The sequence below is a fragment of the Coenobita brevimanus genome, chromosome 33 (genome assembly GCF_032717465.1).
Source record: "Coenobita brevimanus isolate Jiangsu-jjx chromosome 33, ASM3271746v2, whole genome shotgun sequence".
NCBI classification, from domain to species: domain Eukaryota; kingdom Metazoa; phylum Arthropoda; class Malacostraca; order Decapoda; family Coenobitidae; genus Coenobita; species Coenobita brevimanus.
In genome coordinates, this window is record NC_136986.1 from 43588300 (window position 1) to 43606527 (window position 18228).

Genomic DNA, 18228 nt, shown 5'->3' on the forward strand with positions numbered 1-18228 from the left:
TCTTCGTTACTAGCATCACAGTGGCTATATCCTTCCCATAGCACTTCTTCGTTACTATCATAATGGCTCTACGAGTATATCCTTCCCATAGCACTTCTTCGTTACTAGCATCATAATGGCTCTATATCCTTCTCATAGCACTTCTTCGTTACTATCATAATGGCTCTACATCCTTCCCATAGCATTTCTTCGTTACTATCATAATGGCTCTATATCCTTCCCATAGCACTTCTTCGTTACTATCATAATGGCTCTATATCCTTCCCATAGCACTTCTTCGTTACTATCATAATGGCTCTATATCCTTCCCATAGCACTTCTTCGTTACTAGCATCATAATGGCTCTATATCCTTCCCAAAGCACTTCGTTCCCACCATCATATTATAGTGTTAATCTTATGTTACAACTCTTCATTCAGTAAGAGATGGCAATGTTGGGCCAAGTACAGTAGAGCACAAAAGGCAATAGTTTTTTTTTTTTTTATGCAAGGAAGAAGGAACCAAAGGCCAGCAGCCCGCAAAACGTTCCTTAAAAAAAAAAAAAAAAAAAATACAAGAGCCAAATTCAAGATCCGTTCATAAGACAAGTGAGGAGTTGCCAGAAGCCGCCAAAGGTATTCTGCATTACCCCGACAGGGCCAAACCACTGAGATGAAACTGGGTTCCCCCTGGTAACGAGTAAGAAGAGAAATAGTAATAGCGTTGAAATGCAATACCTATGCAGTGTAGAGGAAAGCCCAAGCACACGCAGGAGGAAGAACAAGAAGAGAGTGAATGATGCAAATGAAGACAGTGATGCAACAAATGATACGCAGCAGCGGGAGCAGACACACGAGGTGGTGAGGGAGGCCCAGAATAGAAGCGAGTCGACAGAACCCCATGGGGATACACTGAGGCTGTTGTTTCCAATCGACTTCCCGCTGGACGTTCAACACAAAACACTGTGGACAATAAAGCTGGGGAAGGATTACAGGCCATTTTCGTCTGTACTGAAAGAAGGCAAACATACGCCATACATCACAGCCGGTTTGCAAGAAGCTGTGGACTTCCTTACTACTGAAGGATATAAAGGTATTGTGATGCAAACCCGCGTGATAAACCCCAAAAAAAATAAAAATAAAAATAGGAAAATTATATTAGAATTCCAGTGTGGAGAGTGGCAGACACAGTGCTGGATGGTTAAAGAATACTGTGGGCAAATAGAATTACAGTGAAGGGAGAGAAATAGTGAGGTGGTGGCTCTCATAAAAGATGTGGCCAACAATGTATCTGTAACAGGACCCGGTTACAGGCACGCAGAACAGTATGTAGAGCCTAAAACCTGCCCAAGGTGCTCCAGGCGGGGGCATAGAGCATGGAGTTGTCAACGCGACCCTAGAATGCAGATTGTGGAAGAAGGCATCACTCAAAAACCTGTGGAGACAAAATTAGCGACAGGACGACAATAGGGAGGAGTAGGCCAAGGATGAGATGGAGGGATGGAGTGGAGAGATATAAGTGAGGGGGGTGTGAGCTTGGAGCAGGGCAATGACATGGCGGGGGGACAGGGCAACATGGAGGCAATTTGTTTGTGGCCACCCCTTACGGGATTAAGGCGTCTGGCAATAGATAGACCGAACGACAAGAGTGGAGCCCCGATGCTGTAACTGTGGGGATGAAAATGCTCGCTCCATTGCCAGTCCCATGAGGCCTAAGGTGGTTGGAGAGTAGGAGGGAGGTGGTGAGGAACGCCAGCCAAGAATCCATCCCAACTTCTTAAAAAAAAAAAACTCCCTCCACCAACACCTGTTCTCTCACTCTCTTACCTGGCATGGGGAGCGTACACCCCCTTGTTTGGGGCAGATCAAGCATTGCATATACAAAAAAATACATACATTAACCAAAATACACGCAAAAAATATCTTACTGCATTTATTCAACTTACATTTCTCTATATTATTGTATTTCTATATGAGGGAGGGGGGAGTGAGTTGGGGGGGAGGCCAGTCAAATGATGGGTGACAGCGACTTGGAGGCGTTTTGTCTGCGGCCACCCTTTGCGGATTAGGGCATCGGGCTATAGATGGATAGACAGATAGACTATGATTGAAGGAAGCAGAGTGTATTTTGAATATTTAAATGGATTAATTGGCTATACTCCTAAGAATCCACTCCCTCTTTCTTCAAACTTCGTAAATCCGGCCCTGCTTACCCACCTACCTACCTACCTACTTACCCACCTACTCACCCACCTACCTTACCTGGCCTACTCACCACACCCCTTCCGGACCTCCCCTCTTCCCTCCACCAGAAAATGATGTAGATGAAGGTGAAGATTATGGCACAGGGAGTACCCACACCTGGCAGTCTACCCCTTCTTATCTCTTTACATTATACACACACACACACACACACACACACACACACACACACACACACACACACACACACACACACACACATTACCGAACGAAGTGGTGTGCCAAACTATTCACAAATTTAAGGATATGTATGATAAAAATGGTTTAATACACGGGACAGTACGAGCTTGACTCATTCCTGTAAAGATACAATTAGGTAAGAACACACACACACACACACACACACACACACACACAAACCTGGGAGTGTGATTTCCACTCAAAGCCAATATTTCCCTGCGTGAGGGTGAAGATGGGGGCAGCTGCGATGAAGTGAATGATGGAGGACAAGAAGGAAAGTGGTGAGAGGAAGTGACAGTGCCGTGGAGGAGGAGGAGGAGGAGGAGGAAAAGAATAAGAACATTAATGACAAACTTGAGACTGCGCTCCCCTCTTAAAGAAACTAATATTCTCAAGCGCGATGGCTCTGAAGAAGATGATGATGATGATGATGATGATGATGATGATGAAGAAGAAGATACGATGATGATGACGATGATAATGATGATGATGAAGAAGAAGATACGATGATGATGACGATGATAATGATGATGAAGAAAAAGAAGAAGACGATGATGATGGCGATAATGAAGAAGAAGACGATGATGATGATGATGAAGATGACGATGATGAAGATGATGATGATACTGAAGATGATGATGATGAAGAAGACGATGATGATGATGATGATGATGATGATGATGATAATGAAGACGAACAACAACAACAACACTAAACACACACCTGGGAATGCACATCCCTCCTAAAGAAGCCAATATTCTCGTGGGCGACGACTGAGATGAGGACCACGGCGAAGAAGAGCGTGACGGCGGCCCACAACCACCGCTGCCACCTGCCCGCGTTCCTGGCCACGTGGGCGGGGCCGTGGCACGTGGTGGTCTGACTGAACGCCAGCAAGATCTCGCCAACGCTGCAGCTGCCCTCCATACCAGGCTGTTAGAGGTCACGAAAGGGGTCACTTGAGGTCGATCTAGGCCAGTCTGGGGGTGGTTTTTGGTTAGGTGGGTGGTATTAGGTCAGTTTTGGGGTGGTTTTAGGTCAACTGGGTCGCTTTTCTGCATTTATTCTAATCTCACACTAACCCTATGACCAGCTCACTCTTAACTCACTCTAACCCCACCATGATGATGATGATATTGCTCAGAATGATGCTAAATAATGATGATAATGATGAAAATAATGCTAAATAAAGAAGATAATGATGAAAATGATAAAAATGAATAAAGATAACGACGAAAATGATGGTAAATGATGAAGCTAATAATGAAAATGATGGTAAATAATGAATATAATGAAAATGATGGTAAATAATGAATATAATGAAAATGATGCTAAATGAAGAAAATGATATAAAATGATGTCAACTGATGAAGATGAAAATGATGTAAACTGATGAAGATAATGATGCAATACGATGAAAAAAGATATATAACTATGGCGACACATAAATGTCAAGTTTCATATCATTCATTCATCATATAATCTAGTGTTTCCCTACTGGAGCGTAGGAGCCCGGGGTTAGGCAAGTTGGTCTTGACACTTAAGATGAGAGTGACCAGCCTCACTTATCCCTGAGTGGCACTGCATGAGCAATCAACCCTAACCATCCCTTGGATATAAACCTTCACCGGCTCAATCCGATTGGAGCGCAATAATTACCCACTAAACCACCAGGCGCCATAATTTTGTTATATGGTTACCACCCAGCGTAGTAAATGGTTTCCTGGTGTGCAGGAAACCATTTGGCTTGTCACTCAGTGTAGAGTTACCCACAGGCAGAAGGAAGAGGAAAGAGTGAAGGAAAGAAATAAGAGGAAGAAAGGAAGAGAGGAAGGGGCATGCATCCGAGGGCAGCACTACATCCAGTGAGTGGATTATTTGTTTATTTACCTTGCCGGGTGTAGGATGCTTGCTGGCTCTTTTCTCAGTCCAGCCTCCCTGCTCGGCGCTCTTCTCCATCTTCTGTCACTTTCACTCCGGTACCCTGTAACAAATATTAAATGACTCTGCTGTGTTTGTCGGTTTGTGATTTCTATATATCTATCTACTGCCACACGCCTTAATCCCGTAAGGGGTGGCCACAAACAAATCGCCTACCTGTCGCCCAGTCTCCCGCCGTTTCTTACATCCCCCTCTCTCATATACCTCTCCACTCCATCCCAATATTTCATCCTTGGCCTCCCCCTCGCTCTCCTCCGCTCCACCTCACACATACACTCTCCTCGTCAGTCTCTCGCTCTCCATGACTGGAATATCGTTTTTTTAAGAGTGAACACTACATACAGTACACAGCAACTGAAGGGGGTGTGACCAGCTACACCATCACCAGATAAAAACACCTGGCAGAGTGAAAAGCAGGAAATACACAGGTTAGATATAGAATACTTAAATGTTCAAAGATATAGCAATAAAATGGATAAAAGTAAAGTATATGCCTCAGTCCTTTATTCTCGCCTTATTATCCTTGCTTTGTCGTTTGATATTACCTGTGTTGGACTCTCTCTCTCTCTCTCTTTCTCTCTCTCTCTCTCTCTCTCTCTCAGTCATACCCCCTCAATCATTCACTCTCCGCTATGCCCACTTCCCTTTCTGTCTGTCTGTCTGTCTCTCTATTTGACATACTTTACTCTTATTCATTCTTGCTTGGCCTTCGCTTATATTATTCCCGAGAGAGAGAGAGAGAGAGAGAGAGAGAGACAGACAGACAGACAGACAGACACAGAGAGAGAGATTAACATCCTTACCTGATCGAAGCCAGCCAAGTACTAATCCGTCACACACACACACACACACACACACACACACACACACATGATTACACACATCCATCGACTCGCACCATTATTGGCAGACAGGTGATGTTTAAAAATGAAAGAGAGAGAGAGAGAGAGAGAGAGAGAGAGAGAGAGAGAGAGAGAGAGAGAGAGAGAGAGAGAATGTGGCTGATAGCAAGGCAGTGAAAATTAGACTCAATGGTTAATAACAGTCGGTGGTTCACACACACACACACACACACACACACACACACACACACACACACACACACACACACACACACACACACACACACACACACATTTTCTGATAACTAACATCTCTCTCTCTCTCTCTCTCTCTCTCTCTCTCTCTCTCTCTCTAATCAACAACAACACATAGTTGATCAGAATGTTGGCCTGTTGACTCTGTTGATTACCCTAGAGAGAGAGAGAGAGAGAGATGGGAAAATTAAAGAAAAAAGAGAAATGGGAAAATTAAAGAAAAAAGAGAAATGGGAAAATTAAAGAAAAAAGAGAAATGGGAAAATTAAAGAAAAAAGAGAGAAAATGAAAGAGGAAGAAATGGGAGAAAGAGAGAAATTGTGAAAATGAAGGAAAAGAGAGAAACAAATGGGAAATGAATGACAGAAAAAGTGAAAAAAGAGAAAGAGACGAGGGAGAAATGAAGAGAAAGAGACGAGGGAGAAATGAAGAGAAAGAGACGAGGGAGAAATGAAGAAGGAGACAAGGGAGAAATGAAGAGAAAGAGACAAGGGAGAAATGAAGAGAAAGAGACAAGGGAGAAATGAAGAGAAAGAGACGAGGGAGAAATGAAGAGAAAGAAACGAGGGAGAAATGAAGAGAAAGAGACGAGGGAGAAATGAAGAGAAAGAGACGAGGGAGAAATGAAGGAGAAAGAGACAAGGAAGAAATGAAGGAGAAGGAGACAAGGAAGAAATGAAGGAGAAAGAGACAAGGAAGAAATGAAGGAGAAAGAGACAAGGAAGAAATGAAGGAGAAAGAGACAAGGAAGAAATGAAGGAGAAAGAGACGAGGGAGAAATGAAGAGAAAGAAACGAGGAGGGAGAAATGAAGAGAAACAAAAGGGAAATGAATGATAGAAAAAGTGAAACAAGAGAAAGAGACGAGGGAGAAATGAAGAGAAAGAGACGAGGGAGAAATGAAGAGAAAGAGACGAGGGAGAAATGAAGAGAAAGAGACGAGGGGAATATGAAAGAGAGAGAGAAAGAAATCGGGGAAAATGAGAGAAAAAAATGAGGGAAAATGAAAGAAAGAGAAAGAAATGGGAGAAAAGAAAGAAAGATGAGAAAATGAGAGAAAAAAGAGAAATAAATGATTGAAAATTAAAGACAGAAATGGGAGAAATGAAAGAAAAGAGAGAAATACATGAGGGAAAATGAAAGAGAGAAAGAAATGAGGGAAAATGAGAGAGAGAAATGAGGGAATATGAGAGAGAAAGAAATGAGGGAATATGAGAGAGAAAGAAATGAGGGAATATGAGAAAGAAATGAGGGAAAAATGAAAGAAATGAGGGAATATGAGAGAAAGAAATGAGGGAATATGAGAAAGAAATGAGGGAAAATGAAAGAAAAGAGAGAAAGAAATGAGGGAAAATGAAAGAAAAGAGAAAGAAATGAGGGAATATGAGAAAGAAATGAGGGAAAATGAAATAAAAGAGAAAGAAATGAGGGAATATGAGAAAGAAATGAGGGAAAATGAAATAAAAGAGAGAAAGAAATGAGGGAAAATGAGAGAAAAAGAGAGAGAAATGGGAGAAAAAAAAGACAGAAATGGGGAAAATTAAAGAAAAAAGAGAAAGACATGGGAAAAAGAATGAAAGAAAGAAAAAGCGAATAATGAGAAAGAAAGAGAAAGAAATGGGAAAATTAAAGAGAAAACGGAAAAGAAATGGGAAAATTAAAGATAAAAAAAGAATAAATCAGGGAGAGTGAAAGAAAAGAGAAAGAAATGGGAGAAAAGAATGAAAGAAAATGCAAAAAAGGAGAGAAAGAAATGGGAAAATTAAAGAGAAAACGGAAAGTGGGAAAAATGAAAGAAATGAGAAAGAAGAGGAGGAAATGAAAGAAAAAGAGAAATAGAGAGAAAAAGATAAAAGAGAAAGAAATGGGAAAATGAAAGAAAAAGAGAGAGAAAAATGGGAAAATTAAAGAAATGAGAAAGAAGAGGGGGAAAAAAGAGAGAGAGAGAAATGGGAAAATGAAAGACAAAAAAGAGCTAGGTGAAAATATACAAAGGTGAATTACCAACACCTCACCTGCTCTACACTCATTAGCAAGGCAGGTAAGTGATTTATTACCCAATTATCCCATTTATTCCCTTAATTACTGCACTGTTTATCTGTCGCCTCACCTGTGGACACCTACGTATTACCTGGTTATTTATGTTTATTACTTAATGGCTACCTGGCCTTGATGTAACTTACCTTTGTTTATCAGGTATTATTATCATTATTACTGTTATTACTACTATTATTATTACTATTACTATTATTATTATTATTAAAATTCCCCACATCCATGAGGTTTAATTGTTTTTGTCAATAGTATTCTTCTAAATAAGACATAAAGCGCTGGTATTGGCATGCTGTTTAAGCCACAGCCTGTCATTCTGGTTGGCCGCCTCACCTGACAAATATCTTCCTGATCCCACTACAGCAACCAGGATAGGATTGGAAAATAGAGTGACCCTAAAGTTCCAGATCCATTTCAGTCAGAAGGTGAAATTGTTAGAGCATATACCTGGGACATGGCAAGAATGCAGTGCTTAATATATTATGTGACTTTACACTCCCTCTTCTGTCTTTCTTTCCTCCATTCTTTCCTCATCCTTCTACCTACCGGTGACTTTACACTCCCTCTTCTGTCTTTCTTTCCTTCATTCTTTCCTCATCCTTCTGCCTACCGGTGACTTTACACTCCCTCTTCTGTCTTTCTTTCCTCCATTCTTTCCTCATCCTTCTGCCTACCGGTGACTTTACACTCCCTCTTCTGTCTTTCTTTCCTTCATTCTTTCCTCTTCCTTCTGCCTATGGGTGACTCTATATTGAGTGACAAGCCAAACAGTTTCCTGTACACCAGGAAACCATTTATTATGCTGGGTGGTAACCATATAAGTAAATTACGGCCCCTGGTGTAAACGTTTAGTGGGTAATGAAGGCCCTCCAATCGGATTGAGCCGGTGAAGGTTTATATCTAAGGGATGGTTGGAGTTTATTGCTCACATAATGGCACTCAGGGATGAGGGAGGCTGGTCACTCTGATCTTAAATGTCAGGATCAACTTGCCTAGCCCTAGACTCCTACGCTCCTCATGGGGCAACGTAGGATTGGATGATGGATGGATGGATTAGTAGTAGTAGCTGTAACAGCAGTAGTAATAGTAGTAGTAGTAGCAGATGGCCAGCCTGCAGTGTTTAATATAGTCCAGATCGTATCATTATTCTCTGCTATCGCCTTTGGTCCAGAATTGTGCACTGCTCCGGCAGACAGAGAAGTGACCTGATGCGACAGGAAAGAATACAGCCAGAGCCACCACACTGGCTACACTTACAGTATAGATCCTGATGACCTAAGGTGACATGCACAACATCAGTGACCTTGGCCTCTAGGTCTTTTTATGACTCGGCTTCTAGTAGGCAATGGCTGTGGCAAATTTTTCTTCACCAGAATTGTCTTCACACAATTTCACGTCCTTGAAGTCATCATTATCATTATTATTGTTACCGAAAAGGATGAAAGGGAGAGAAGCGCTTATGATTAGCCATTTTCGCTTTTAAGTGCTTGGCAGGTAAACACGCTAACATTGCTAACTCGTCTTCTCTTTTTTTCTCCCTTCTTTCTCTCCTTTTTTTTTTCTTTCTCTCTCTCTAATGGGTTACTCAGAGGAATTACAATATTGAGTGGGATATAGATTTGCGTGGCGATGTGCTGGTTAAATATTTAAACTGGAAAGCTGTGTTCGTTTGTGCTCTCTCTCTCATTTTACTCAGTACGTACCAGTGTGTCTTTATCGACTGACCACTTGACTTTAATAACTCACTCACTCTCTCTCTCTCTCTCTTCTCACTCTCTCTACCATCGCCCTCATTAATATCCTCCTAAATAGGCAAATTCATTACCATATCGAGAGGGTCGTGTGATGGGAGTTGGTATATTGTTGTGTGTGTGTGTGTGACGGGTATGGGTGGTGGGTACTGGTGCACTTTGGGTGACGTGTGGATGGAGGTGTTGAAGGGCTTAGTGGAATGAGGTGTGTTCTATTGATCTGGCTGAATTGTTCATGATGGTGGGGTGGTGAGGCGGGGTAGGGTTGGCAGGGGTGGTGAGGCAGGGTGGGGTAGGCAGGGGTGGTGAGGCAGGGTAGAGTAGACAAGGGTGGTGAGGAAGGACGGGGTAGGCAAGGGTGGTGAGGCAGGGTGGGGTAGCAGGGGTGGTGAGACAGAGTAGGGTAGGCAGGGGTGGTGAGGCAGGTTAGGGTAGACAGGGGTGGTGAGGCAGGTTAGGGTAGACAGGGGTGGTGAGGCAGGGGTGGTGAGGCAGGGTGGGGTAGGCAGGGTAGAGTACGCAAGGGTGGTGAGGAAGGGTGGGGTAGGCAGGGATGGTGAGACAGGGTAGGGTAGGCAGGGGTGGTGAGACAGGGTGGAGTAGGCAGGGGTGGTGAGGCAGGGTAGGGTAGGCAGGGGTGGTGAGACAGAGTAGGGTAGGCAGGGGTGGTGAGACAGGGTAGGGTAGGCAGGGGTGGTGAGACAGGGTAGGGTAGGCAGGGGTGGTGAGACAGGGTAGGGTAGGCAGGGGTGGTGAGGCAGGGTAGGGTAGGCAGGGGTGGTGAGACAGGGTAGGGTAGGCAGGGGTGGTGAGACAGGGTAGGGTAGGCAGGGGTGGTGAGGCAGGGTAGGGAAGGCAGGGGTAGGTGGTTTAATGCTCATTTATACCACAAGAATTACACCTGTCAATATACTACTTCCACCTGGCCAATTATCCCTAATGACCCTATTAACAACAGCTAATTACGTCTTTATTGACCTCAGGAGTTTGGGCAAGGCTGTGACGTCTCCCTAACACTATTTCTTTAGCGAATTATTATGTCTTGCATATCCTCTGTTATTTAACGATTTTAGAGTCGATATGACGAAGTACAAGAGGTCAGAGTGGCTTAATAGAGGATAAATCGCTTAAGAAAAGGTGTTAGGGTGCTTTTTCAAACGACGACAATACGGGACTTAAAAATCATTGTCCGGATTCTCGTCAGTTAAGGATGTTCCCCAACACCTTTTCCTACGCGATTTATTTTGCTTATTACACCTTACTGTTCTGTTCCGTGTCATATAAATCCTTCAAACGTGTAAAAGGGAATACTAACCAACCGTATCCAAGAGTAAATCGCTAAGGAAAAGGTGTTAGGGAGCTTCTGGAATAAAAGTCTCAGAATTACTTACTTCCTTTCCTTATAGACGTGTCCATGGGCGCATCCAGGGGGGGGGGACGAACTAAAAGGAAAATGAAAAATAACGAAAATAAATAAAACTACTAAAGAGGAGGACAGACAGACAGACAGACAAATAGAGCCTTGAAGGAAAACGAGAATTAGGGATGAACTGAAATATAAATGAATGTGTAATGAAATAAAACGGCAGTGATATGGCGGGGGACAGGGCGACGTGGAGGCGATTTGTTTGTGGCCACCCCGTACGGGATTGAGGCGTCTGGCAATACAGATAGAAATAAAATAAACAAATAAAATAAAATAACTACATAAATAAATAAATAAAATAAAATAACTACATAAATAAATAAATAAAATAAAATAACTACATAAATAAATAAGTGAAATAAAATACGGTAAAAATATAATAAAATAAAATAAATAAATAAATAAAATAATTACGGTAAATATAATAATAAATATAATAAATATAAACAAAATAAATATCTAAAATGAGATGTCAGTGAAAATGTGTGTGTGTGTGTGTGTGTGTGTGTGCGTGTGTGTGTGTGTGTGTGTGTGTGTGTGTGTGTGTGAGAGAGAGAGAGAGAGAGAGAGAGAGAGAGAGAGAGAGAGAGAGACTAAAGGCTGCCTAGTGAAGCGATAAGGGTGGCGGTGGAGTAGGGTGGAATTAGTGGAAGATGAAAATAAGTGGAAGACAAGTGGAATAAGTGCAAGAGACGTGGAGCACAAGAGAACCAGTGGAGCAGAAGTGGAATAAGACTGTAAAATAAGTGGACTAAGTGGCGCAGAGTGAGGTGATGCGGGTGGAGGCGGTGGAGGAGGAGAAGGGTAAAATAAGTGGAGATTAAGTGGAATATAAGTGAAGCAGAAGTGGAATGAGTGGAAAATAAGTGGATTACGTGGAGCAGAGTGAGGTGGTGAAGGTGGTGGTGGTGATGAAGGCCAGAATAAGTGGAAATTAAGTGGAACAGATGTGGAAAAGTGGAAAATAAGTGGAAAAGAGGCTGAGCAAGATAGAAAAAGTGGAGTAGGAGTGGAATAAGAGTGTAAAATAAGTGGACTAAGTGGAGCGGAGTGAGGTGATGAGGGTGGAGGCGGTGGAGAAGGATAGAATAAGTGGATGAGATGCGGAGTAAGTGGAAAAGAGGGAGAGAAAGACAGAATAAGTGGAGCAGAAGTGGAATAAGAGTCTAAAATAAGTGGACTAAGTGGAGCGGAGTGAGGTGATGAGGGTGGAGGCGGTGGAGAAGGATAGAATAAGTGGATAAGAAGTGGATTAAATGGAAAATAAGTGGAATAAGTGAAAAGAGAAGTGAAGGAAGAAGAATAAGTGGAGTAGAAGTGGAGTAAAAGTGTAAAATAAGTGGACTAAGTGGAGCGGAGTGAGGTGATGAGGGTGGAGGCGATGGAGGTGGCGTAGACGATACACTCCAGCACTGAGATGAGGCTCGCCCCCACCAGGAGGCCCATGAACCCCCCGAATTTACCTGTAGGAGGCGTGGGGTGAGGCTGGAGTACGATGCTAGTCACGAAGAAGTGCTATGGACACAATACAACCATAGGAATTCCACATCTACCTATTATCAATACTCCTTTCACTCTAACTTGGCCTAAAGTTGTCACCTGTTCGTCTTGAAACATTAGATTAACACTAGAATAGGATGCTAGTCACGAAGAAGTGCTATGGAAAAAATTGTGACAGGATTTCAACATCTACCTGCTATAAATAGAGAGAGAGAGAGAGAGAGAGAGAGAGAGAGAATAAGGACACAGACTTCGGTACCTACTGAGAGAGAGAGAGAGAATAAGGACACAGGCTTCGGTACCTACTGAGAGAGAGAGAGAGAGAGCAATACGTACTGAGCAACAGAATGGCCTCTTCTCGGTAGTAGGTGTGAAGGACGTACTGCTGGTCTGAGTAGTACACCATTACTACTGACACTGAACTGCTGTAAGTAGGAAGGTAAGTACATGGTTAGGAAGGTGGGAAGGTGGTTGACTTGGTAGGTAAGTAGGTGAGTAGGGAGGCAGATGGACAGGTTGGTAGGCAGGTATGTAAGTAGGTGGGTAGGTATGTATATAGGTAGGTAGGTAGGAAGGGAGGCAGACAGGTAGCTAGGTATATGGATGGTCAATATCAAGAGAATTTTACACAGAATGGTATAATATAAACAAACAGACAGATGGACAGATAGATAGATATATAACTAGATAGATGGATAGATAGACAAATAGATAGATAGACAGATAGATCAAATACACCTGTCAGCACAAGTAAGGCAGGGTTTAAGAAGATCGGAATTACGGATTGCAAAGTAAGCACGCGACGCTCTCATCTATTTCATGTTTTACGTCAGATAATAAGACAGTAAACAGTAAATAACAGAGATGAGAGAGAGAAAGAGAGAGAGAGAGAGAGAGAGAGAGAGAAGAGTTGAGACGCAGGCAACCCACTTACCCGTTAGTTCCCCCCAGCTTCCGAGAGAGGGCAGACTGAATGTGCTCTGGGATAGGGGTGGTGAGAGTACCGTGATCGAACCTCTGACCTTCGCACACCGTAGCGCACTGTACATCACCATACCAGTCTGTAGGGGCAGAGGGAGGGGGAGAATCATCATCATCATCATCATCATCATCATCATCATCATCATCACCTTTAAACAACTAAGGGTTTTAAAAGGGGGATGACAGGATGAGTTGGACAATTATTATCATCATGTGAGAGAGAGAGAGAGAGAGAATCATCATACACATACACACATGCAGAGAGAGAGAGAGAGAGAGAGAGAGAGAGAGAGAGAGAGAGAATCATCATCAGCATCATCATATACATACATACATGCAGAGAGAGAGAGAGAATCATCATCAGCATCATCATACACACATGCAGAGAGTGAGAGAGAGAGAGTGAGAGAGAGAGAGAGAGAGAGAATCATCATCAGCATCATCATACACACATGCAGAGAGTGAGAGAGAGAGAGAGAGAGAGACAGAGAGAGAGAGTCAATGAGGTAGGTACCCGAGTCTGCCAGTGATGGTAGGTAAGATGTAGTCTTGCCCAGACGGTGCGTAATTCTGCTGTAGCATTCTGTCTCCTTCAACACACTGCATGGCTCCTTCTCTGCCCCTGTTGTAAGTAGGTAGGTAGGTGGGTTAGTAGGTAAGTAGGTGGGTTAGCAGGTAGGTAGGTGTGTAGGTGGGTTAGTATGTAGGCAGGTGGGTTAATGGTAAGGTGGGTTAGTAGGTAGGTAGGTAGGTGGGTTAGTGGGTAGGCAGGTAAGAAGGCTGTTTTTCCACTCACGAATCTATTATTGTTATTGTTGTTTTTGTCTGTCTGTCTGTGTCTCTGTCTCTCTGTATGTATGTATGTATCTATCTATCTATCTACCTATTTATCTATCTATCTGTATGTCTATCTATCTACCTCTGTGTAAGTATGTACACGAATCTATTGATGCTGGTATTGCTTTTAGTCCTCTCTCTCTCTCTCTATGTATGTATCTATCTATCTATCTGTCTATCTACCGCATACTACACAGCAGACAAACTACCCACCTACTCCCAGGTCTTGATACCAGTAGGGGCAGCAGGAGGAGCAGACGTGGGAGAAGTGGGTGTACAGCATGAAGAGGAAGCAGTTTGGGGAGGCGGGCAGCAGGGTGGCAGGGTCGGTGAGGAAGTTGAGCCCATCAGTAGGTAAGCAGGGCAGTTCCGTGTAGTCCACCCACGTCTTTAAGTTCCTGGCGTCGAACTGGGTGAGAGAGTAGTAGTGGCAGTTAATTAAGCTCCCTTACACCGCTCCGTAAGCGATTTATTTTGGTTATTACATCTTACTCTCATCTACAAGTTATAGGCGTCGAACTGGGTGAGAGATTAGTAGTAGCAGTTAATTAACCCTCCTCAGGTACACCTACAGTTTCGCTTACAACTTAGGTACGCCTGGGCCTGTCGGACCCAGCTTTTTAAAATGCTGTAGTGTCACACAGGTTTTATATAGTGAGGTCCTGAATATCCTACACTGTATTACGTCTTATCAGTTACAAAACTATGTGAAGTTTTAATTCACTGAACTCCAAATATTTTTAAAAATGAAAAAAAATGCCAAACTAATTTATTTTCAGTCGCCATACACAAAAACAGACCACACTGAGTCTATCACTTGTGTCACCACTTGAGGGCTGCAGGACCTTCATTATGGGCACAGTGGATCCCACACAACATAAAAACAACATGCAAACTCACACTGAAAAATTCTCCCCCCTCCTCAGGTATATCTGGGTCTCACAGACCCGACATGCAATTCTGAGTGGTATATTGGTAAAACACAGAGACACGAAAGTAGCCCCCTACACCCTGCAGGGGCACAAAAAGTTAGGAAGCTATTGAGAAGGCCAGGGATCCCAGGCATCTGTAAGTTGCTGAACTATACCATCCAAAAAATGGCCCGGGTCTGCCAGACCCAAGTGTACCTGGGGAAGGTTAAGCTCCCTAACACCTCTTCCTATGCGATTTATTTAGGTTATCACACCTTAGTGTCCTGTTCTGTGTTACAAGAATCCTTCCACTATCACCACACTATCTGTTAATTAATCTCCCTAACACCTCTTCCTAAGCGATTTATTTTGGGTATGGCTGGTTAAGTGTTAGTAGTACAGTACTATACTTCTTTGTTACTACAGTTCACCTCAGCGTATGGCACTTTAGTGCAATCTCTCTCTCTCTGCATCACACAAATACACAAACTCCCTTCTCTCTCTCTCTATCTCTCTCTCACACACAAATACATAAACCCCCTTCTCTCTCTCCTTCTGTCTGTCTCTCTCTGCATCACACAAATACACAAACCCCCCTTCTCTCTCTCTCACCTTAATTAGCCTAACCTCCAGTGCTGTGAGGGAGCCAGGACTGACCCCACTGTTCTTGGAGGCCACAGCATAAACAGGCATGGAGTCGTTACTGAGGAGGGACACTTGGATCCCCGTAGTGGGCATGCGTTCAACGGCCACTATTTCCTTGTTTAGATCTGGTTGGAGAGAGATAGATTGATAGATAGATGGAGGCATAAACAGATAGATAGGTAGGTATGTAGGTGGTCAGGCAGATAAACACACTGATAGATAGAGAGATAGGTAGACAGATATTTTGTTTTTCTCTTGGAAGGAACAGTCATTGCGGGCTCGTGGCCTTTGGTTCCTTCTTCTTCCTCGCATAAAAAAAAGATAGATAGATAGACAGAGAGAAAGACAAACAGGCAGGCATGTAGGTAGTCACGATGATAGGCACACAGATAGATAGACAGACTGATAGATAAATAGATATAGACAGATAGAAAGAGACAGGTAGGTATGAAGGTAGTCAAGCAGACAGACACATAGATAAAGACAGATAGATAAGCATAGATAGATAGACAGATAGATAAATAGACAGACGTATAGGTAGGTAGGTATTTAGGTAATCAGGCAATTTCTGCTACCTAAAATACTCTTCACAATGCATCCCTTGTTCCTTTTCTGTCTTTCTAGCTCCTTAAATGCCCCTAAAATGCTCCCAGTCTCCCAAAACTCACCCAGAAAGAGATGGGTGACGTTTTTAAAGGACTTTCCGACTACCTAAAACACTCTACAATCATCCCTCGTTCCCTTCCTGTCTTCCTAGCTCCTTAAACGCCCCTAAAATGCTCCCGGTCTCCCAAAACTCACCCTACAATCATCCCTTATTCCTTTCCTGTCTTCCTGGCTCCTAAAATGCACCCAGTCTCCCCAAACTCACCTGGCACAAGATGGGAGACGTTTTAAGGACTTTCCAGCTCCCTAAAATCGCCAATGTTCCTTTCCTGTCTCCCTAGCTCCTTAAACGCTCCTAAAATGCTCCCAGTCTCCCCAAACTCACCTGGCACAAGATGGGAGACGTTGTTCAGGGCGAATATCAGGCCCGTGTACTCTAGATTGGCCAGCTGCTTGAGGTTAGGGTACTGTGGAAGGAAGTAGCACTGGCCCAGGATGGTGTGGACCGGGTACATAAACTGACAACACTCCCTGCCAAGCAACTCAATCACGCCATACCCACAGCTCGCCACTATCTCCTCGCAGCTGCAAAAGGAAAGTACATATCAACAGCCAGACGCCTCAATCCTACAAGGGGTGGCCACAAACAAATTGCCTCCATGTCACCCTGTCCCCCGCCATTTCATAGCCCTGGTCCCAGCTCACACACCCCTCTCTCATATACCTCTCCACTCCCTCCATCTCATCCTTGGCCTCCCTCTCCCTCCTTCCACCTCACTTCACTCCATCTCATCCTTGGCCTCCCCCTCCCTCTCCTTCATTATGACCTCCATACCTGAGAGAAATTTTATCGATGAGCTCCGGTAGTGAGACATTGAGGCTTCGAAGCAGTTCAGTCAAGGCCTCGTCATTCTCCTGCAGCAGACGCCTCCCCTCCTCCCCCATCAGGAGCTCCCATCGCAGTAGGAAGGACGTGCCCACCTTCACGGTCAGGTAACTCGCCAGGTTGATGCTGATACCTAGATCTGTTAGGTGGGGTTAGGTTAGGTGGGTCTGGGTTAGGTTTGGTGGGGTTGGGTTAGATTTGGTGGGGTTGGGTTACATTTGGTGGGGTGGGTTACATTTGGTGGGGTGGGGTTAGATTAGGTGGGGTGGGTTAGATTTGGTGGGGTGGGTTAGATTTGGTGGGTCTGGGTTAGATTTGGTGGGGTGGGGTTAGATTTGGTGGGGTTGGGTTAGATTTGGTGGGGTGGGTTAGATTTGGTGGGGTGGGTTAGATTTGGTGGGGTGGGTTAGATTTGGTGGGGTTGGGTTAGGTTTGGTGGGGTTGGGTTAGATTTGGTGGGGTGGGTTAGATTTGGTGGGTCTGGGTTAGATTTGGTGGGGTTGGGTTAGATTTGGTGGGGTTGGGTTAGATTTGGTGGGGTTGGGTTAGATTTGGTGGGGTGGGTTAGATTATGTGAAGTTAGGTTACCTTTATGTTCATCTAATATGTTAGGTTAGGGTGGAGCTGTCATGTATTATAGTTATTTCTCTCTCTCTCTCTCTCTCTCTCTCTCCCTCTCTCTGGCAGTTTTTAACACAGAAGACTAAAACCACACCTACCCAAATTAAAATCACACCTGCCCTAATTACAATCACACCTGTTCTAATTAAAATCACACGTTCTAATTATAATCACACTGTACAGTCTCTCTCTCTCTCCTTCTCCAATCACACCTGTTATAAAAAAAATCACAGCACAAAGGTAAAGACAATACTGGCGACTTACCTTGCAATTTATCCTTGGAAAAATAATCCCTGTTGCAAATCACTACGCCTGGCAACTGCAAGTGGTCGTGTGGATCCCGTGCAAGGGTTATCTGTAAGTACACGCAAATTACATTGAAGAGAGGGCATACACGCGCGCGCGCGCGCGCACGCACGCACGCACACACACACACACACACACACACACACACACACACACACACACACACACACACACACACACACATACACACAAAGTAGAGATGATACACAGATCCACACGCACACGCAAACATAAATATGGTATGCAGAA

General features: G+C 43.7%; 1 protein-coding gene across 1 annotated transcript in view; it reads right to left on the reverse strand.

Moving 5' to 3' along the window:
* LOC145395886 (bile acid-sensitive ion channel-like) overlaps window positions 1–4379 on the reverse strand; it is a 29756-nt gene extending 25377 nt beyond the window's left edge. Inside the window, exons 1-2 of the mRNA XM_080269409.1 lie at window positions 4311–4379; window positions 3144–3353 (exon numbers count right to left, since the gene is read on the reverse strand). Coding sequence (XP_080125535.1) covers window positions 3144–3353; window positions 4311–4379 — 279 coding nt within the window. The remainder of the gene's footprint in view (window positions 1–3143; window positions 3354–4310) is intronic.
* Window positions 4380–18228: the final 13849 nt, after the last annotated feature.